General features: G+C 45.0%; 1 protein-coding gene across 1 annotated transcript in view; it reads left to right on the top strand.

Annotated features, from left to right (window-relative positions):
- Positions 1-22,729, top strand: part of LOC130120436 (titin-like) — a 236,549-nt gene that overhangs the window by 197,986 nt on the left and 15,834 nt on the right. The window contains 27 exon segments of the mRNA XM_056288972.1: positions 8-3,288; positions 3,337-4,067; positions 4,355-4,651; positions 4,758-5,345; positions 5,649-5,951; positions 6,096-6,392; positions 6,478-6,765; positions 7,020-7,325; positions 7,602-7,904; positions 8,258-8,563; positions 8,767-10,533; positions 10,888-11,181; positions 11,437-11,721; positions 11,846-12,145; positions 12,360-14,426; positions 14,691-14,993; positions 15,717-16,022; positions 16,302-16,592; positions 16,695-16,994; positions 17,462-17,767; positions 18,073-18,375; positions 18,644-18,925; positions 19,546-20,139; positions 20,323-20,610; positions 20,938-21,237; positions 21,753-22,055; positions 22,363-22,665. Coding sequence (XP_056144947.1) covers positions 8-3,288; positions 3,337-4,067; positions 4,355-4,651; positions 4,758-5,345; positions 5,649-5,951; positions 6,096-6,392; positions 6,478-6,765; positions 7,020-7,325; positions 7,602-7,904; positions 8,258-8,563; positions 8,767-10,533; positions 10,888-11,181; positions 11,437-11,721; positions 11,846-12,145; positions 12,360-14,426; positions 14,691-14,993; positions 15,717-16,022; positions 16,302-16,592; positions 16,695-16,994; positions 17,462-17,767; positions 18,073-18,375; positions 18,644-18,925; positions 19,546-20,139; positions 20,323-20,610; positions 20,938-21,237; positions 21,753-22,055; positions 22,363-22,665 — 15,292 coding nt within the window.

Raw genomic sequence — 22,729 nt, 5'->3', positions numbered from 1 at the left:
GGTTGAGAAGGAATGGGCCGTGTGCACACCACCCACTGGAATTCAGGCTACTAAGCTCACTATCACAGACCTGAAAGAAGGGGGAGAATACCAGTTCCGTGTCTGTGCCATCAACTCGGAAGGAGTAGGAGAGGCTGCTTATGTTCATGGAACTGTGGTCACTTCTGAGAAAGTGGAGGCACCAGAGATTGAGCTCGACGCTGACCTCAGAAAGGTAGTGTCTGTCCGTGCTGGTGGTACCCTACGTCTATTTGTCACCATCAGAGGAAGACCAGAGCCTGCTGTGAAGTGGGAGAAGGTGGAGGGTGTTCTCACTGAGCACGCTGTCACTGAGGCAACTAGCTCATATACTATGCTTGTCATTGACAATGTTAACCGCTTCGATAGCGGCAAATACTCGCTAACTCTAGAGAACAGCATTGGAACCAAAGCTGCTATTGTTGCTGTTAGAATTCTGGACACACCAAGTGCACCACAAAACTTTTCAGTCAAAGAGGTCAAGAGGGACTCAGTGACTCTTGCCTGGGATACCCCACTGACTGATGGTGGTGCTAAAATTACAAATTACATTGTGGAGAAGAGAGAGTCTGTCAGGAAGGCCTACACCACTGTAACCAGCAACTGCACAGCTAACTCATTCAAGGTGGAAGAGCTGCCTGAGGGTAGCATTTTCTACTTTAGAGTCTGTGCTGTTAACGAGTATGGGCAAGGACAGATGGTTGAAACAAAAGAAGTTAAAATATCTGAAGTGCCTCTGCCACCAGGCAAAGTCACTCTCACTGATGTAACAAAGACCAGTGTGTCACTCGCATGGCAGAAACCTACTCATGACGGTGGAAGCAAGGTCATGTGCTACAATGTTGAGTTTAAACCTAAGAGTGGTGATAAGTGGGGTACAGCATGCACAGTCAAGGTTCCAGAAGCAACTATTCCCAATCTGACCCCAAATGAATCCTACTCATTCCGAGTTGTTGCAATCAATGAGAAAGGAAAGAGTGAGCCCAAGGATCTTGGAGTACCTGTGGTTGCAAAGGATATTTCTATTGAGCCTTCTGTCGACTTGCTTTTCACTACATACAGTGTGAAGGTTGGAGACGACCTGACCCTTGAGGTCCCAGTGAGAGGAAGACCTAAACCTGTTGTATCCTGGAAAAAGGATGGCCTTCCTCTGAAGCAAACATCATCAGTGACAATCCTGAACACTGCAACTTCATCCAAAATCATCATCAAGGAGGCTGGCAGAGAGCATGTTGGCAAATATGAAATTACCCTGGCAAACACAGCAGGCACAATTACAGCTGATATGGGAGTTGTTGTCCTTGATAAACCAGGCCCACCTAAAGCAATCAAGGTTGATGCTGTGACCTCAGACAGCATCACACTTTCCTGGTGTCCACCAGATTATGATGGTGGCTGTTCAATCAGTAGCTATATTGTGGAGAAGAGAGATACAAACACACAAGAATGGCAGCTGATTGCTAGCAATGTTGCCAGAACTGCTTTTAAAGCCAGCCGTCTAACACATGGATCAGAGTATCAGTTCCGCATTTATGCTGTCAATCGTTATGGAAAGAGCACTTACCTAGATTCACCTGGAATCACTGCTCAGTACAACTTCAAGCAGCCTGGACCTCCTTCCACCCCTATAGTGAAGCTGGCTACCAAGTCCTACATGGTTGTGACTTGGAATGAGCCTGTCAATGATGGAGGCAGTACTGTTTTGGGCTATCATTTAGAGAGGAAGGAGCGCACTAGCATCCTCTGGACAAAGATGAACAGAGGCATGATCAAAGACACAGAATACAAAGTCAGTGCCATTGAGGAGGGTATGATGTATGAATACCGTGTCTATGCTGAGAATATTGCTGGCATTGGTAAATGCAGCAAAGTATGTGAAGCTGTTGCAGCTAGAGATCCATGTGATCCCCCGGGCACACCAGTGGTAAATACTATTACTAGAACATCTGTCTCTCTGTCTTGGGCTAAACCGGAGTATGATGGTGGAGCAAAGGTGTCTGGGTACATCATTGAATGCCGAGACCTTCCTGAAGGTCGCTGGACAAGGTGTAACTTCACCAATGTGCCAGAGACCCACTATGTTGTGACAGGCCTCACAGAAAACAGCCAGTGTGACTTCCGTGTCATAGCAAAGAATGCAGCTGGATTATTCAGTGAGCCATCCAACAACACTGGCTCCATCACTGTCAAGGATGATGTGGAACCACCTCGCATCATGATGGATGTCAAGTTTAGAGACACTGTGGTTGTGAAAGCAGGAGAAACCCTGAAGATCAATGCTGACCTAGCTGGGCGCCCTGCTCCTGTTGCCTCCTGGACCAAGGATGGAAAGGAAATTGAGTTGAGAGCCAGAGTCCAGATTGTTTCAACAGATACAAGCACATCTGTCATTGTGAAGGATTGCATCAGGAGAGACTCTGGTCAGTATGCCCTGACCTTGAAGAACGTTGCTGGAACAGTCACCATGCCAGTCAACTGTGTGATCCTTGATAGGCCAGGACCTTCAGCAGGACCTTTGCAGATCACAGGTCTCACAGCTGAAGAGTGTACTTTGTCATGGGGTCCACCACAGGAGGCTGGTGGCACCGAGATCACACACTACGTAGTTGAGAAACGTGAAACCAGTCGCTTGGCGTGGACACTTGTGAAGGGAGATCTCACAAAAACACACTACAAGGTCACAGGACTGCTAAAGGGCAATGAGTACATCTTCCGTATTTTAGCTGTCAACAAGCATGGCATTGGTGAAGCCCTTGAAAGTGAAGCTATCAAGGTTACAGATCCATATACTTTCCCCTCTGCTCCCACGAATGTTGAGGTCACTGACGTAACAGGGGATTCAATGACCCTCACCTGGGCCAAGCCAGCTGCTGATGGAGGCAGCCCTATCACAGGATATGTGATCGAGCGCCGTGAGAAGACAGGCATGCACTGGGTCCGTGTGAACAGAGAACCAGTGGTTGAATGCACCACAGTAGCAACGAAACTGCGCAAGGGTTATGAGTATGACTTCAGGGTTTATGCTGAAAATGCAGCTGGCCTGAGTCCCCCAAGTGACGCATCTGCATCGTTTAGAACAGAAGATGCTCTGGTTGTGCCTTCATGCCCAACCAAGCCAAAGGTTGTCAGCTCAACCAAGGACAGTGTGAGCATTGTCTGGAAACCACCAACTGCTGATGGTGGTGCTCCCATCCTGGGATACAGTGTAGAATACAGAGACTACATCTGCAAACCAGAACCAGAGGTGGAGGATGAAGAGGAAGAGGAAGAGTATGAAGAAGATGAGGATGTGCCTGAATCTCCCGAGGAACTAGCAAGATGGGTTGAAGCCATTCTTCTTACCAAAAGCTTGGAGTTCACCATCACTGGTCTCAAGACAGATGCAGAGTATGAATTCTCTGTTAAGGCAATAAATAAAGTTGGCAGCAGCTTACGTAGCCCCTACTCAGATGCAGCTGTGGCGATGGACAGAACAGCAGAGCCATCATTTGATGTTGATCCTGACCTGCGCAAGACACTGGTTGTAAAGCATGGCACGGCATTCACTCTGAATGTTCCATTCAAGGGTGAACCTGTGCCATCTGTGGCATGGGCTAAGGAAGGTGTTGATCTCAAGGTCAGAGGAACTATTGAATCAAGAGAATCCAGCACATCACTGACCATTGAGAATTCAACAAGGAATGACTCTGGTGAATATTCAGTCACCCTTGAGTCACCACTGGGAACAGCATCATTGCCAATGATTGTAAAGGTGCTTGACTCTCCTGGACCACCTGTTAATGTGAAGGTCACAGCAGTGACCAGAGACTCTGCCACCCTCACTTGGGAAGCTCCTGAAAATGATGGTGGTGATGCTGTGAAGGACTACCATATTGAAAAACGTGAAGCAAGTAAGAAGGCCTGGGTGACTGTGACCAGCAGCTGCCATGCACTGACATACAAGGTGAAAGACCTTCAAGAAGGAGCCATCTATTACTTCAGAGTTTTTGGAGAAAATGAGTATGGAGTGGGGGTCCCTCAGGATGCCAAGAATGGTACAAAGATTACAGGTAACATGCAGATGAAACATGTAAAACAAATGTAACTCTGTCTCACTTAGTAAAATATTTTCAATAATATTTCATACATTTCATTTCATTTCATACATATACCATTTCATATACATTTCATACATATACCAAGTCCAGCTGCACTTGATTCAACTCCTTTGGATAACCATGACCTGGATGAATGAGAACATTCACAGACAATATTTCATACACATTCCAAAACTGAAGTCTTCTCATGCATCACAAAATATGTGTATAGTATAATTAAATATTTGTCTACTTTACAGAGGTGCCAAGTCCACCCATGAAACTTGGAGTTGCAGATGTTACCAAGGACTGTGTTACAATTATGTGGACCAGACCAGAGTATGATGGAGGCAGCAGAGTGACTGGCTACCTTATTGATGCAGTAGAGAAAGGACAGACCAAATGGATTAAGTGTGCTACTGTCAGAACTATGATCCACACTATCAAGAGCCTGAGAGAGGGTGCAGAGTACTTTTTCAGAGTTCGTGCAGAGAACCATGCTGGGCTCAGTGAACCCAAGGAGATGATTGTACCGGTTGTTGTCAAGGAAATACATGGTATGATCTCAAGCTTGGCTTACACATGTTATAGCTTGCCTAACTTTTATTTTATTGCGTACTGTTAAGGTAACTTTACTTATTAGAATGTAATTAATCTCAACAGAGGCTCCAGAGTTTGATCTGAAGAATTACCCAAAGAACACAGTCTACGTGAGAGCAGGCTCCAACCTGACCTTTGAGATTCCTCTCACTGGTAGACCCATGCCAAAAGTGACCATGTCTAAGAATAATGTGCTCATCAAGGGATCAAAGAGACTGCTGACTGAGGTAACCCCAGAGAGTCTCATCATCACCCTCAACGAGAGCATCGCAAATGACTCCGGCAAATATGAAGTCACAGCATCCAATGTAGGTGGTACCACCAAGATCTTTATCATCTTTGTGGTGCTGGACAGACCAGGACCCCCTGTTGGCCCAGTTGAAATCGGAGAGGTTGGAGAAACCACAGTATGTTTGAAATGGGCTCCTCCAGAGTATGATGGTGGCAGCCCTGTCACCAACTACATCGTCCTCAGGTGTGAGACCAGCACCCCTAACTGGACCGAGGTCTCATCAAACATCGCTAGAAGTGCAATCAAGGTGACTAAGTTAACCAAAGGAGAGGAGTATCAGTTCAGAATCAAGGCTGAGAATCGCTATGGTATCAGTGACCACATTGACACCAAATCAGTCACAATCAAGCTACCATACAGTAAGTGAATTAATTTCATCTCAACATTGTGATCTTCGCAATCCTGTTACTTCATTCTTTGTTATTGAGAAATAATTGTCTGTTCGGTTTGTTTCATAATGTATTCATAACACAAACTGAGAGATTCAAAAGTTACGTCCAGTAGATATTCAGATGAGACACTATATTTAAATAATGATTGTATCCTTTATATTAGCTAAAAATTTGGAGGAAATGTTTGAAGGGGTAATAACTTACTTATCTGTTGTTGCTATGTGTCCTACTTTAGCATCAGTAACATGAATACAATTTTATCTACTTCAGCCATACCTGGACCTCCATCTACACCATGGGTCAGCTTTGTCTCTAGAGAGAGCCTAACTGTCTGTTGGCATGAGCCAGTTGTCGATGGGGGAAATACTGTGATTGGCTACCACCTCCAGATGAAGGAAAGGAGCAGCATCCTTTGGCAGAAGGTCAACAAGACCGCCATCCCAGCAACTCAGTGGAGGGTTACCAACATATGCCCTGGCCTCATCTATGAGTTCAAAGTAGCAGCTGAGAATGCAGCTGGTATTGGAAAGATCAGCAAGACATCTGAGGAGGTGCTGGCTATTGATGCCTGCGGTAAGTATTAAAAGTTGATTTACAGTTATGCTAGTCACTCAGTACTTACTGAAATGACAATTTACTCATTAATACTTGAGAAAATAGGTCAGAATCATTGTACTTACTACTTTTCTTGTTCCCTTGATTTTTGTGATGTTCCAGAACCCCCATCAAATGTGCGTGTCACAGAGGTCACTAAGAACTCAGTCACCCTTGCCTGGCAGAGGCCTCCATATGACGGTGGCAGTAAGATCACCGGATACAGCGTGGAAAGGAGGGATGCTGCCAACGGCAGATGGGTTAAGGCCAACTTCACCAACATCATTGAGATGGGCTTCACTGTGTCTGGACTAAACCAGGACGAGTCCTATGAGTTCAGAGTCTACGCCAAGAATGCTGTTGGCTCGGTCAGCAATCCATCTCTTATCGCTGGCCCAGTCAACTGTGTTGATTCATGTGGTGCGTTTTTTTTTTCTATAGTCAGATGATCGAACGGTTTGGTTGACAACAAATGTATTTACTTTTGCCGTCTATCACCTTTCAGGCGCTCCTGCCATTGACCTGCCACCAGAGTACCTAGATGTGGTGCAGTATAAGGCTGGAGCCTCAGTAAAGCTCAGAGTAGGAATCATTGCCAAGCCTCTGCCAACCATTGAGTGGCTCAAGGATGGAAAGGAGTTGGTGGCTTCCTCTACAGTGTCCATTGAGAGCACAACTGATTCCTCTGGTGTCCTGATCAAGGATGCAACTCGCCTCAACACAGGCACATATGAGATCAAGATCAAGAATGTTCTTGGCTCAGCATCTGCATCAATCAGGATTCAAATCCTAGGTATTTATATATATATAAATATATATATATATATACATATTAAAGCGATATAGCATAGTTATTTTTTCATTTAATTTTAACAAAGTGCATAGTGATTAATAGATTTGAGCGTCACATATATTTGTGTCAAATAGAAACGGATGATCCGCTGTGGCGACCTCTAACGGGAGCAGCCGAAAGTAGTGGTAGTAGTAGTAGTAGTAGATGTTGTATATTTGGGTCATCACATGCTATTTCTTTCCACCTAACCCCAGACAAACCTGGCCCTCCAGCTGGCAACATCACCTTCAATTCCATCACAGCAGACAGAATCATCCTGAGTTGGGAACCTGTGCCTGAGGCTGACCAGGGTGGTTTCAAGGTGACTCACTACATTGTTGAGAAGCGTGAGACCAGCCGAGTGATCTGGTCTACAGTCTCAGACAAGTTGGAACAGACCCATGTTAGTGTCGCCAAGCTTGTGAGAGGAAATGAATATGTGTTCAGAGTCATGGGTGTCAGTAAATATGGAGTCGGAGAACCTCTGGAATCTGAGCCAGTCATCGCTAAGAATGCTTTTGGTAGGTGGTTCATATGACAAGCTGTGGGAGTATGTTATATGATATGAATTGTAAACATGTCAAAAATTACTATGAAGCACATTTTAGCATTGACTGTTTTATAAACATTTAAACATTACTCCTTCACCTTCGGGTTTTTGTTCTACTTCATCTTAATGTTTGTGAGCAACTGAGTCAAATTTCACATATTTTGCACAAGTCTTGATACTGTAATCAAATTGTCTTTTATATTTGCATATTCCATTACCCTCACATGTCTCGGCTTCCTTCCCTCAGTCACGCCTGGTCAGCCTCGTACTCCTGAGGTGAACACTATCACCAAGTCTACCATGGTGGTTGAATGGGACAAACCAGGTGTTGATGGAGGCAGCACTGTCACTGGCTACTACCTGGAGAGACGTGATAAGAAGAGTCTGCGTTGGATCCGAGTTTACAAAGACCCCATCGCTGACATCAACCAGACTGTATACCATCTGACAGAAGGAAACGAATACCAGTACCGTGTCTGTGCCATCAACAAGGCTGGAGAAGGACCATTCTCTGACGTGTCTGACTACTACAAGGCTGCTGATCCAGTTGGCAAGTGCTAACTTCCAAATACAAAAACATGCTGTGACAGTCTTATTTTTGTCCTAGTTTTGCCGCACAACATGTTAAACTACTGAAGATTTGACTAGTTCCCCTTTCACTTAGCTTTATTCTTGATGTGTTTCTAACGACACTGTGTATTTTCAAAGTCAATAGACAGTTCTGCAATCAAACTTTCACAAAAGAAAATAAGCATAAGAGCGTACATGCAGACTGGAGACTGTGTTCATATTTAAAGGCTATGCTTTTAGATATGCGCACAAAAAACTCTGAAACAGAATATCACCTATCCTACATCTTTACCATCTACATCCCCTTAGTGTGATCTGTTTTCTGCTCATCAGAACTCCCAGATGAGCCTTGCAAGCTAAAGGTGGTGGATTCAACCAAGACCTCGATCACCCTGGGCTGGTCCAAGCCTGAATGGGATGGAGGCAGCGAGGTCACCAGCTACATGGTGGAGAAACTGGTCGAAAAAGAAGAAGAATGGGCCCTAATTACCTCCAAGGGAGAGGTCAAGACTACAGAGTACACAGTCCATGACCTGAAGCCAGACATAAACTACTTTTTCAGAGTGTCTGCTGTTAACTGTGCTGGCCGTGGAGAGCCCCTTGAAATGACCGAACCAGTACAGGCTAAAGATATCCTGGGTTTGTTGAACACACATTTAGAACCTTAAAATCATTTTGGGGGAATAGGCAATGCATGATGGTAACATTAAGTAAAAAAGTTGCTTTTCTTAGAAAGGTCAGTGCATGAATACTCACACCTCATATGATGAACATGCAAGTCATATACCTAAATAAGGTGAGGTTTGTGTGACGTGCTTTTTGTGTTCTTTATTATTTTACAGAGGAGGCCCAGGTTGACCCTGATGTGGCCATGAGAACGCATTACATTGTGAAGGCAGGCAAAGATGTGGAGCTGTCTGTTCCTCTGAAGGGCAGACCTGCTCCAAGTGTTTCCTGGAGCAAGGGAGAGGAATGCATCAACAATGACCCTAAATATGAGTTCCACCATTCAGACACCACCTCTGTCCTCGTGATGCGTGAGGTGACCAGGCTCGACACTGGCAAGTACATAGTCAAGATTGAGAACGGCGTGGGAGAACCTAAGACACTAACCCTCTCTGTGAAGGTCCAGGACACCCCCTCTCACTGTAGAAACCTGGTGCTGAAGGATGTGACCCGTGGAAGGGTCACCCTTTGCTGGGATCCTCCACTCCTGGATGGTGGTGCTGAGGTCACCAACTACATTGTTGAAAAGAGAGACTCCTCTAAGAGAGCCTACTCTGCAGTGACAAGCAAATGCATAGACACAACATATACCATTGAAGACCTTTCAGAGAAGACATCATTCTTCTTCCGTGTGTTGGCAGAGAATGAGAATGGTATTGGTGGTCCATGTGATACAGCTGAGCCAGTGAAAGCTACAGAGACCCCAGGACCCGTCAAGGAGGTTTCTATGAAGGATTCATCCAAGACCTCTGTCACTCTACAGTGGCTGAAGCCTGATTATGATGGTGGCAGCATCATTTCTGACTATGTCATTGAAAAGAGACTCAAAGATCAAGAAGAGTGGTCTCTGGGAGGCACCAGCAGACAATGTGAGTTTGAAGTGAAGAAACTTAAGGAGCACTCAGACATGCTCTTCAGAGTTGCTGCTAGGAATGAGAAGGGACAGGGCGACTTTGTTGAGGTTGGGCCCTTAAAGGTGATTGACTACATAATCACACCTGAGGCGTGCCTGGCAGACTACCCAGATGGTAGCGTCAGTGTACGCCTTGGTCACAATGTGCACATTGAGCTGCCATACAAAGGCAAGCCCAGACCTGCCATTCTGTGGCTGAAGGATAACCTACCTCTGAAGGAGAGCGATCAGATCCGTTTCAAGAAGACAGAAAACAAAGCTACTCTGATGATCAAGAATGTGAGGAAGGATAATGAGGGCAAATACACACTGACACTGGACAACAGTGTAAACAGAAAGTCTTTCCATATCCATGTTATCACCCTGGGACCCCCGTCAAAGCCTGTTGGACCCATTCGCCTGGATGAGGTGAGAGCTGAAAGCATCATGATCTCTTGGGACGAACCCAATGACGACGGTGGCGGAGACATCACCAGCTATTCTGTGGAGAAGCATGATACCTCCCAGCCTGACTGGAAGATGGCCTGTTCCAGTGTTGAGGGAACTCAGTTCAAGGTCCCCAACCTAATTAAGGGTGTTCAGTACCAGTTCAGAGTGTGTGCTGAGAACAGATACGGTGTCAGTGAGCCTCTGGTCTCACAGATGGTCATTGCCAAGCATCAGTTCAGGCCCCCAGGCCCACCAGGCAAGCCTGTGGTGTACAATGTCACCACTGATGGCATGACTATTCAGTGGGAGCAGCCTATTTATGATGGTGGCACGCCAATCCAGGGGTACCATGTGGAGAAGAAGGAGAAGAACAGTATCATGTGGCAGAAGGTCAACACTGTTCTGGTGATTGAGAGGGAATACAGGATTCTGGGCTTGATTGAGGGTCTAGAATACAACTTCAGAGTGTACGCCCAGAACGACGCTGGCTTTAGCCGCATGAGTGATGAGAGTAAGCCAACCATGGCCGTCTCTCCTGTTGGTATGTATTATTTTAAAAAATTCTGAACAGTGATTATGTCACTTAAAATTCCAAGTACATTTGTAAAATTGCTAAAATGATGTTCAACAAGGCTATTTTAAATTAAGATCCATAATTCATGATTTACTTTGATTAACGTCTTTATTCATGCTCAATCCAGGTCAGGAAATCACAGAAAGTTTAATCATTTCATCAGTTCAAGGTTGGGGGTTACCTGAAGTCAATTGAGACTGAAGAGGTCACTTGGATGAGTGATGAAAAGTTTCTCCCACAACGTTTTGTCCAGATGAACTGATTCACCTTTCTGTGATACTTTGATTAATGTGTAAAAATGATGAATCTTTCTTTTTTCAGACCCTCCTGGCCAACCTGACTATATTGACGTTACTAGTGACTCAGTGACCCTGAAATGGGATGCCCCCAAGCGAGATGGAGGCAGCAAGATCACGGGTTACAACCTTGAGAAACGCCAAGGAAAAGGCCGCTGGTTCAAGGCTAACTTGACCGATGTTCATGACTGCCAGTATACTGTCACTGGCCTAGCTACAAATGAGCGTTACGAGTTCAGAGTCATTGCCAGGAATGCTATTGGTGTTGTCAGTCCACCATCCAACTCTTCTGGCTTCATTGTGGTCAGAAGTGAGAATGGTGAGTGTTGAACAAATGAACTTTAGTTTCGGTTAGGTAGAAATACAGATTTACCAATGTGCATAACAGCCTCAAGAAATGAAAACTTTAAGACTCACTTAATTTAAACTACACAAAATACAAGTAAAATGTATAGCACTACAGTATAGCATAATACTAAACATTTTCAAAAACAAATTTGGTTAATTACTCTATTTCAGTTTCATTCTTCTGAAAATAAAGTACATTGACTCACCAATTTCTTCTCCAATCTAGCTTCTCCAAATATTGAGTTTGGCCCAGAGTACTTTGAGGGTCTCACAGTAAAGGCGGGGGACAACATCAGACTGAAGGTGACCATCAGTGGTCGCCCTGTTCCCAAGGTGGTTTGGTACAGGGATGGTGTAGAGGTCACCAAAAAAATGATGGATATCATCAATGTGGCTGGATCCAGCACTCTGTTTGTAAGGGATGCTGACCGTACACACCGTGGCCTTTACACCGTGGAGGCAACCAATGGCTCTGGGACAAAGAAGGAGAACATCATTGTGCAAGTCCAAGGTACACAATTTTGTCAGATTTCAAATCTTATCACAATTTTTAATCGATGAGTAAATTCTGCGAATTATGCTGTTTTAAAACAGATCCACTTGTTAATTTTTTATTCTTTGCTGCTGTGATTCAGACACCCCTGGAGAGCCAGTGGGACCTATCACTTTCAGCAACATTTCTGAGGGCAAGTGTACCCTGTCCTGGCATCCTCCAGAGAATGATGGCTGCTCTGAGGTCTCCCACTACATCATTGAAAAGCGCGAGACCTCCAAGATCTCCTGGGCTCTGGTGTCAGATGACAGCAAGGAGTGCACCTTCAATGCTACCAAGCTCATTAAAACCAATGAGTATCAGTTCAGGGTTTCTGCTGTTAACAAGTTTGGAGTAGGCAGACCTTTGGATTCTAGCCCCATTATTGCACGGATGCAATACAGTAAGTTCAAATATGAATATCAGTCTTTAGAGTTGATGATGATCATCATTTCCAAGATTAAAGAATTTTCTGATATGCACATACTCCACTAAAAATGATATATTGTTCCCAGTCACACTGAATTTACATTTGTCACAAAAATATGATGCTGACATTTTTACATTTTCTCCAGGTGGGTTACTGCATCTAAACTAACTGTAAACGTTTCCCCCAGCTACTCCTGATGCTCCAGGAACTCCCGATGCCACCGAGATGACAGGAGAGAGCATCACCCTGGCCTGGACCCCTCCCACATCTGATGGAGGAAACCCCATCCAGTACTACATCCTGGAGAAGCGTGAGAAAAAGACTGTCCGCTTCTACAAGGTGATCACTAAAAAACCCATTACTGAATGTGCTCACAAAGTGCTGAACCTGACAGAAGATATGGAGTATGAATTCCGCGTTATGGCTGTGAATGACGCCGGTGTCGGAGCTCCCAGCAACATTTCCATGGCCATCAAGGCTGCAGAGCCTAAGGATATACCATGTGCTCCATCAGTAGTCTGTGTGTCCGACTCAACCAACACTTCCATCAGTCTGGAATGGACCAAACCTGTAGATGATGGAGGCATGGAGATCTTGGGCTACATCATTGAGATGATAAAGGGACAAGCGGAGGAGTGGAAGAGAGTGAATGAGGAGCTGGCTGTTGAGACAACTTACATTGTGACTGGTCTGGAGACTGGAGCTGAGTACAAGTTCCGTGTCGCAGCTGTCAACCATGTGGGTAAGGGTGAGGAACGGGAGACTTCAGAATCTGCTCAAGCTGTAGACAGACTGACTCCACCACAAGTTGACATAGATGCCAGCTTCAAGCAGACACATATCATCAAGGCTGGTGGCTCAGTGTGTCTGGGCATCCATTTCAGAGGAAAGCCTGTTCCCACAGCCACCTGGGTGAAAGAAGATGGAGAGCTGGGCCACATGTCAGAGATTGTAACTACTGATGGTTACAGTTCACTGACAATTGAAAACTGCACCAGAAATGACTCAGGGAAATACACAATTACTCTGGAGAATACCAGCGGCAATAAGACCATTACTTTCAATGTCAAGGTGATGGATACCCCTGGACCTCCACAGGCTTTGGCCTTTAAGGAAGTGAGTAGAGGATCAGTCACACTAATCTGGGAGCCTCCTCTCAATGATGGTGGAGCCCGCATTCATCATTACATCATAGAGAGGCGCGAAGCCAGCCGCCGCACCTGGCAGCAATCTGGTGGCAAATGCACTCAACAAATTCTAAAGATCCAAGACCTGCTGGAAGGAGTGCCATACTTCTTCAAAGTCTCAGCGGAGAACCAGCATGGTCTGGGTGAGGCCTTTGAGCTTACTGAGCCTGTTATTGCTACAGCAGAGCCTGCAACTCCGAAGAGACTAGATGTTCTGGACACCACAGATAGTTCTGTGTCTCTTGGCTGGCTGAAACCAGAGCATGATGGCGGTAGCCGCATCCAATGCTTTGTTATTGAGGCTAAACTCAAGGGTACAGACAAATGGATCGTAGCTGGAAACACCAAGAACCTCACCCATGTGGTGGAGAAGCTTAACAAGGGTGATGAGTACGACTTCCGTGTAAAGGCCAAAAATGAAGCTGGCTTCAGCCAGCCTAGGGAGAGTTTAGCCGCTGTGCTGGTCAAGGAGCCACACATTGAACCTGCTGCTGACCTCAGTGAGATCACCAACCAGCTCATTACATGCAGGTCTGGTAAAACCTTTGTCATTGAGGTTCCCATCAGTGGTAGACCTGCTCCTAAGGTGAGCTGGAAGCTGGAGGAGATGAGGCTCAAGAACTCAGACAGAGTCTCCATCAAAGTGTCAAAGGATAAAACCAGCATCTCAGTCAAGGAGGCCATGAGAGGAGATGGAGGTAAATATTACCTGACTCTTGAGAACGTTGCAGGAACCAAGATCTTCACTGTCGAAGTCAATGTTATCGGAAGGCCCAGCCCTCCAAGTGGACCTATAGATATTTCCTCCATCACTTCGGAGTCCTGTGTGCTCGCCTGGGAGCCTCCAGAGGATGATGGTGGTACTGACATTACCAACTACATTGTGGAGAAGCGTGAGTCAGGCTCTACCGCCTGGCAGCTGGTCAATTCCAGTGTGAAGCGCACATCTCTTCATGTCAGTCACCTGACCAAGTACATGCAGTATACTTTCAGGATCTGTGCTGAAAACAGATTCGGCGTAAGCAAGTCCACCGAGTCCGAGACTATTGTTGCTGAGCATCCATTCAGTGAGTACAATTCGTCAAGCCAGTCTGTACTGAAGCTGAACTAGTATGCAGCAATGTAATGTCATATTTTTAGTGAGTATATTTTTCTAAAGGAATATTACAGTGGAATAATGTGATTCAAAATGAGCATGTAAGTAATGATTCACATTTAAATTGTTTATTAAAAACAAGCCCCAACAACAAAGAGTCACAGTTCTATTTTGTGTGGTTTTGCCATGTGTTTTCTGTGACCAAACTAAGTACTGCATCTTATTTTTATCACAGCACCTCCTGGCCCACCAACACGACCCACAGTCTTTGGTGTTACCGCCAATACCATGAACATCAAATGGGAGGAACCATACCATGATGGTGGCAGCAAGGTGACAGGCTACTGGATAGAGAGGAAGGAGAGAAATATCATCCTGTGGGTGAGGGAAAACAAAATCCCATGCTTTGAGTGCAACTACAAAGTGGAAGGTCTAGTTGAAGGCTTGGAGTACCAGTTTAGAATCTACGCCATGAACAGTGCCGGGCTGAGCAAAGCTAGCGAGGCCTCCAAGAGGACTGTGGCTCAGAACCCTGTTGGTGAGTATCAGTCCATTTCACTAATGTGTACAGTGATACTACATCCATTTTATAGATGTGTAAATAGCACAAATTTGAAAACCGTCCTGCCTTCAACATGGGAATGTTTGTCCCAAAGGCATTCAAAAAAGAGCTGAGAGGATAAGGCTCCCCGGGGAACCTAGTGAACAAAACTGAATAGAAAAGAATATTAACGGCGTCCGTGTGGCGTATCAGTCTATTCCTTTGCCTGCCAACACGGGGATCGTGTTACCTCGGGCTTGGTCAGGCGTCCCTACAGACACAATTGGCCGTGTCTGCTGGTGGGAAGCTGGACGTGGGTACGTGTTCTGGTCACTGCACTAGCGCCTCCTCTGGTTGGCCGGGGGTGCCTGTTCGGGGCTGGGGGGAATAGCGTTATCCTCCCACGCCCTACATCCCCCTGGTGAAACTCCTCACTGTCAGGTGAAAAGAAGCGGCTGGTGACTCCACATGTATCGGAGGAGGCATGTGGTAGTCTGCAGCCCTCCCCGGATTGGCAGAGGGGGCGGAGCAGCGAGCGGGACGGCTCGGAAGAGTGGGGTAATTGGCCGGGCACAATTGGGGAGAAAAGGGGGAGGGGAAATCCAATATACATATATACATATAAAGAAAAATCGTTCTCATTCTGTAGTGCTGAGACCTGTTATGCTGTTGTGTTGTTTAATCTGGTGAGTGTTTTGTAACTTTTTCTGTCCATTTCAGATCCACCAAGTAAGCCTGAAGTCACTAATGTTACCAGATCCACAGTCTCCCTGAAATGGTCTTCTCCACTAAATGATGGCGGCAGCCCTATCGTGGGATATATTATCGAGCGTAAGCCGTACACCCTGACAGGTGAAGGTCGCTGGTTGAAGTGTAATTATACTAATGTGACCGACACTTTCTTCACTGTCACCGCCCTGGGGGAGGGAGAGCCCTATGAGTTCAGAGTCATTGCTAAGAATGCCAATCAAGTCTTCAGTTTGCCCTCTGAGTCTACTGGTTCTGTGCAGTGCAAGACTGACTTCGGTAAGTACAGTACATTTCTATTCAGTCTCAGCATTTTGACAATAGCTTAAAACCATCCAGCAACAAAAGAGGACACATTTTTATTTTATCACAAATAGTACAACTGTTTATAGTAATTTATTCACATCACATCAAGTTTATTTGTATAGCCCACAATCAGAAGGTAGTCCCAAAGAGCATATGTTTTCTATCCAACAGAGCCTCCAAAGGCTAAGACACTCTGACAAATAAAAAATACAAATCAGATTATACAAAGTACGGCCTTTTCCTGCTTTACAGAGCCTCCAAAGGCCCAACTGGACAGCAAACTCCTGTCTGACACCGTGACCGTCAGAGCTGGTTCTGACCTTGTTCTGGATGCTGCTGTGGGTGGCAGGCCTGACCCGAAAGCCTCCTGGTCCAAGGGGAACAAGGAGCTGGAGCTGTGTGAGAAGTACCACCTGCAGTACACCCACACTAGAGCCATGGCCATCATCAAGTTCTGTGATCGGGACGATACTGGAAAGTACATCCTTACTGTCAGGAATGTCAGCGGAACCAAGACTGCTGAGGTTAACGTAAAAGTGCTTGGTGAGTTAGAGGTCTGATGTTTTTATATCATTAATTTTCAGTTTATGGAGCCACAAGATTTTTTATTTACATATGGTTCCAATAAGTACATTCTTCTTTCAGATACCCCTGGAGTGTGCGAGGGCAGCATCCAAATCAGCAAAATCACTGAAGAGTCCTGCAGTCTGAGCTGGAAGCCACCACTGGAGGATGGAGGTGATGACGTGACACACTACATTGTGGAGAGGAGGGACACCAACAGGCTCAACTGGGTTGTTATGGATGCAGAGTGCAAGGAACTGACCTGCAACATCACCAGATTGTTCAAGAACACAGAGTACTTGTTTAGAGTCAGAGGAGTCAACAAGTATGGACCTGGGGTCTACCTGCAGTCAGAGCCCATGATCGCCAGAAATACATTCAGTAAGTACAACTGCTGCCCGGTAGTTATGATCCCAAATCTGGCTCTGTCTTCTGTTTTAAGTGCTGAAATAGCTGATGTCTGTTTTATCACATATAAAGCGATAAAACAGATATTTATAAGCATTTATAAGAGATGTCTATAAGTTTTTATAAGAGATATTTATAAGGATTTATAAGAGATATTCATAAGCACTTTGCGTGTCTAGAAAAGCGCTATATAAATGTAATTATTATTATTATTAGCCTAGCATTTAAAATATCATCAGTGTACACTAAATATAAAATTGTCCAACATAGAACATAAACAAGTGGGACGGAAACAGATTGGGAAGAGGATAAAGATTAAATATTCAGTTAGGAATCTTAACCACCAAGAATGCATTTGATCTCTGTTCATAATAGTCAGTAGCACTTTGTTCTTAATGTTGTATTAACCTTTGATTAACACACATTATATTTTCCTCCAGCCGTGCCCTCTCCTCCTGGTGCTCCAGAGATCCTGGCATCAGGAAAAGACTTTGCCACCATTGAGTGGCTGAAGCCAGAGAGCGATGGTGGCAGTGAGATCATCCATTACCTGGTGGAGAGACGTGAGAGGAAGAGCGCTCGCTGGGTGAAGGTGAACAGAGATGGACACCACCTTGACACCACGCTGAAGGTGTCAGGTCTGACTGAAGGAAACATCTACCAGTTCAGAGTCACTGCTATCAACAAGGCTGGAGAGAGTGAAGCCAGCGAGGTTTCGCTCTATGTGGTCTGCAGAGTGCCCACATGTAAGTACTTATTTGGTCATACATTGTACATGCCTCGAGAAACAAAGTTATTTGTGCTGAAAAGAGTTTACTTCAAAATGCAAAATTTACTTCAAAATACTTCAAATAGCATTATCTACATCTAAAATTGACATCTCAGTCATTTCACAGATGCCCTTATCCAGAGCAGCTATAATGCAATAGTAGAATAAGCTCCGATTTTACTGTCTACTGTGACATGGAGTACAGGGTAATTAAACTTGAGGAAGTAAAATTTTCAGTATCACAGATATGTGGACATTCAGTCCTCTCTTCTCCCCTTTCAGGCACCCCTGCTGCTCCTTCCATCCCACGTATCAACGACACCCACGCTGACAGCATCAGTCTGGCATGGTCTCGTCCAGTGGAGGACGGAGGAGCCGATGTGATTGGCTACATTCTGGAGATGCAGGAGGCTGGAGCTGAGGAATGGACCAAGGCTCATGAGAAGACCCTGAGGGGTACAGAGCATGTGGTGACGGGTCTCTCTGCTGGTAAGAAGTACTGCTTCAGAGTGGCTGGCATCAACATTAACGGCACTGGAGACTTCAGCGAGCCATGTGCTGAGACAGAGCCAGTTGAGAGAATTGGTAAGTCTTCATCCTATTACTGAAAAAATCATCATGTCCACATTTTTCTGTACTTAACTATATTCTTCCTCTTCTTCATGACTCAGAAACTGTTTTAGATTTTAACATTTTGCATTTACATCTTATGCACTTAGCTAAGGCTCTTATATAGAGCCACTCAAAGGGTGTGCAAGCAGAATTAACTATAATGATGGTGAGCTAAGAACCTATGTGACATCTTTGAGGAATTTTTCTATTTTTGTAATAATCTCTGTCCTCCTGAACACAGAAACTCCTGACTTTGAGCTGGATGATGACCTAAAGAAGACAATTTGTCTCCGTGCCGGTGGCTCACTGCGTCTGTTTGTTACTGTGACTGGTCGCCCTGCCCCGGCAATTACTTGGAGCAAGCCTGGTGTCGATCTTCACAACCGTGGCTTCATTGAGGTCAACACCACCTCCACCACTCTCATCATTGACAAAGTGCACCGCTATGATGCAGGCAAATACACCTTGGTGGCTACAAACTCTGCGGGCAAGCAGGAGGTCAACATTCTTGTCAAGATCTATGGTAAGATTATGTAAACCCTAAAGAAATAAAATTACCTATATTTCTTAGACATTAAACTATCGCCGTTGTTCAGAGTGACTCAAAATGTTCCGTCGTAAATGAGAACACACATCTCAGAGGTCATGTGGCATGATAAACCTCTTTTGTGTAATGCCTATAAAAATAAAAATAAAAAAAACTATGAGTCAGTAAAATCAAGAGACACAATAAAAACAAGTAAGGTATAATTTAAGATTGACTAAAAATAAGTTAACTGAACGATGGCATGTCTTTGTAGATTCATTTCAGTCATCCAGGTAGTAAAACATCCAGAAGAGGTGTAAATCTATTCACTGGACTTTAGTTTTCAGTTTGGAGATGTTTAGCCATTCATAGAGACGGCTTCTTCAGTTCTGACGCCAGGTGGAGAAACCTCAATATTTGTCCTCGTAGTAGTGCCACTTGGTCTTTCTGAAAGAGGTTGTGAGCAGGGAGAGCCATTCAGAGCACACATCCTTCTGCCGCACTCTGAGCAATGAAACTGATCTTTCCTGCCTGAGCTTCTCAGGCAGCTGATTTCAGAGCCTAGAGACTTCGAGACTTGATTTAACGACTTAACAATGAACGTTTTTCTCCTTTAGATACTCCTGGGCCAACTGGACCAATCAAGATTAAGGAGCTGACCAAGGAGTCTGCCACCATCTCCTGGGATGCCCCTACTGTGGACGGTGGAGCACCCGTCAACAATTATATCATTGAGAGACGCGAGGCTTCCATGAGGGCCTATAAAACTGTGACCTCTAAGTGCAGCAAGACTTCCTTCAAGATTGACGGTCTGATGGAAGGCATGCTGTACTATTTCAGAGTCCTCCCAGAGAACATCTATGGAGTGGGTGAGCCCTGTGAAACCCCAGATGTCATCTTGGTATGTGAGGTGCCTCAACCTCCACACAAACTAGAGATGGTGGATGTTACTAAGACAACAGTCACTCTGGGATGGGAAAAGCCTGAGCACGATGGCGGCAGTAGGCTGACAGGCTACGTTATCGAGGCCTGTAAGTTCGGTACTGACAAGTGGATGAAGGTAGCCACAATGAAGACCATTGACTTTGAACACACTATTGAGAAACTGAATGAGAATGAGCAGTATCTGTTCAGAATCAGAGCTGTCAACAGCAGAGGAGCCAGTGAACCCAAAGAGATTGTTACAGCCATCACAGTAAAGGAACAAAGAGGTGAGACACAAGGACACATTAATAGTTTACCGTATAAATATACTTCACATACTGTGACTTTTTTTGTGGCAGTATAGAAATAAACATAACATAATATGTGACATATACAATATCACTCCCACAATAATTAGTGTAGGCAGTTGTATGCATATACATATTAATGTCTTTGACTTTCTCAAACAGTCATGCCTGTGGTGGACCTGTCCAGCATTCCTCAGAAGGTGGTCAATGTCCTTGCTGGTAAAACACTTGAGCTGGATCTGCCGATCATTGGCAGACCTCCGCCTGTCTGCTCCTGGTACTTTGCTGATAACAAGATGAAGGTTACAGACCGCATCAAGATCCAGAGCACTGGAAAGTTCTCCAAGCTCACCATGTCAGACACCACCATCGATGACACAGGAGACTACACTCTGGAAGTGAAGAATGCCACCGGAGTGACCACTGTGGTCATCAAAGTCATCGTCCTATGTAGGGAACTTCCCTCTCTTGAAATCTGTTTGTCTTTGTTTTCATCCTCCCAGAGAGCTCAATTCACATCTCTGTACATTTTAGGCATTTAGCTGAAGCTCGGAGTGAGTTTTAAGCGACAGTAAAATGAGCTTCAGTTCCTAGATCGCTGGTATTACTTGCAATCAATAGCAAGGATTGCATTTACAATTTAGCAGAGCTGAAGAAGTGATGCTCCTTTCCAGACACCCAAGTTGAACTGTAAAAGCCAGTTGAATATGACACTGTATCTTCTTACTTTTCACCAAAACTAGATCAACATTATAATGTTGGCCTTTTTCTTCCCAGCCAAACCTGATGAACCAACGGGACCAATCAGATTTGATGAGATTGACGCCACCTCTGTTACCTGTAGTTGGGATCCTCCAGTTAGAGATGGCGGAGCTCCCATCAGCGGTTATGCGGTGGAGCAGCGCGACGCCCACAGGCCCGGCTGGGTCCCCATCTGTGACTCTGTCAGCAGACCTACATTCAAGTTTGAGAACCTGATCGAGGGAGATGAGTATGTGTTCCGCGCAGCCGCTGTGAATCGCTACGGCACTGGAGAGTTCCTGCAGTCTGAGGTTGTGATGTGCAAGAGCCTCAAGAGTAAGAACCCCTTTCTTCCTAAATACACACATTTAGCTGGCACTTATTACTAGTAAGGAATTACTGTGGGATCAGGTGTAAACTAAAACAGGTTTAACCTGTATGACTCACAAAGCCAATATGGTAATAAAGTCTGAAATAACAAAACATTTCTATATTCGTAAACATATTGAATCATAGTTTTTTGTTTTGGTCTAATCTCTCAATGACTGTATCATGCCAATATATCTGATATCCTACTGAAGAACTGTAGAGTCCATCGGGATATTTTATATTATAGTAATTTAGCTGACAATATTGTCTTCCAATGAGTCGAACAGTTCAAAAAGCTTAGGACCTAGGACTTCCAAGTCCTAGATCACCAACATTGCAAGCATGAGCCAAGAAGAATGACATCAGTGGTCAGAACCACAGTGGCATGACAACCAATTTAACAATTACAATCATAACCCCCTGTCTCTAAGGCACAGATGAGATGGTATGGTGATGAGAACATGTTATTCCGTCCTCCACAGATGTTCCTGGACCTCCTGGCAGACCCATAGTGTCTGATGTGTCTCGTGATAGCATGACTGTAGCTTGGAACCCGCCAGAGGAGGACGGTGGTCTTGAAGTGTCTGGATACATCATAGAACGTAAAGAAGTCCGGTCAGACAGATGGGTGCGTGCCAACAAGAACCCTGTCACCATGACCAGATACAGGTCCACCGGCTTGATTGAGGGCCTGGAGTATGAACACCGAATCACTGCCATCAATGCCAGAGGAATGAGCAAACCAAGCCTGCTCTCCAAACCAGCCGTGGCTACAGATCCCATCGGTGAAAAATCAATCATATAAAAATCTTTCATTTATTGATAAAACACTACATTATTTGCATTTTGATTCTATGCATTCAGTGGTCCCTCCTATCCAGAGCAAATAACATGAGAAGAATAAGCTGAGGCTCACAGTTAGGGGACTTGTTTAGTATTTAAGCGCAACAAATCGAGTGATTCCCAATTGTCATTAGTCTTTTCTATACTTAATAATCTCTGCATAATTTTCAAAAAGATCAAAGTCTCTTAAATGTGTCTGTTATGAAGCTGCTGCCAGCAGTACTGAAAATTTTTTCATTGTTTCCTCAGATCCACCTGGATGCCCTCAGAATCCAAGAATCACAGACACCACCAAGTCCTCAGTGTCTCTGGCCTGGAGTCCACCTGATGATGAGGGAGATGCCAGAGTGGACGGCTACCTTATTGAGATGCAAAAGGTCGGCACCATGGCCTGGATTAAGTGCAACACCACACCTTCTATGATCTGTGAATATACACTGACCAGTATGCCTCAAGGAGAGGAGTTCAAGTTCCGTGTGATGGCCTGCAATGCCGGTGGCTCTGGAGAGCCTGCTGAAGTACCAGGAACTGTCACAGTTACTGAGATGCTTGGTAAGGACCAACAATGTTGTAAACTATAAAGGTGCAATATACATACATGTATGCTAAAGAACAG

This window comes from Lampris incognitus, chromosome 11 (genome assembly GCF_029633865.1).
Source record: "Lampris incognitus isolate fLamInc1 chromosome 11, fLamInc1.hap2, whole genome shotgun sequence".
Taxonomy (NCBI): Eukaryota; Metazoa; Chordata; class Actinopteri; order Lampriformes; family Lampridae; genus Lampris; species Lampris incognitus.
The sequence above is the reverse complement of the archived record's forward strand: the minus strand, read 5'-3'. Positions and strand labels throughout refer to the sequence as shown.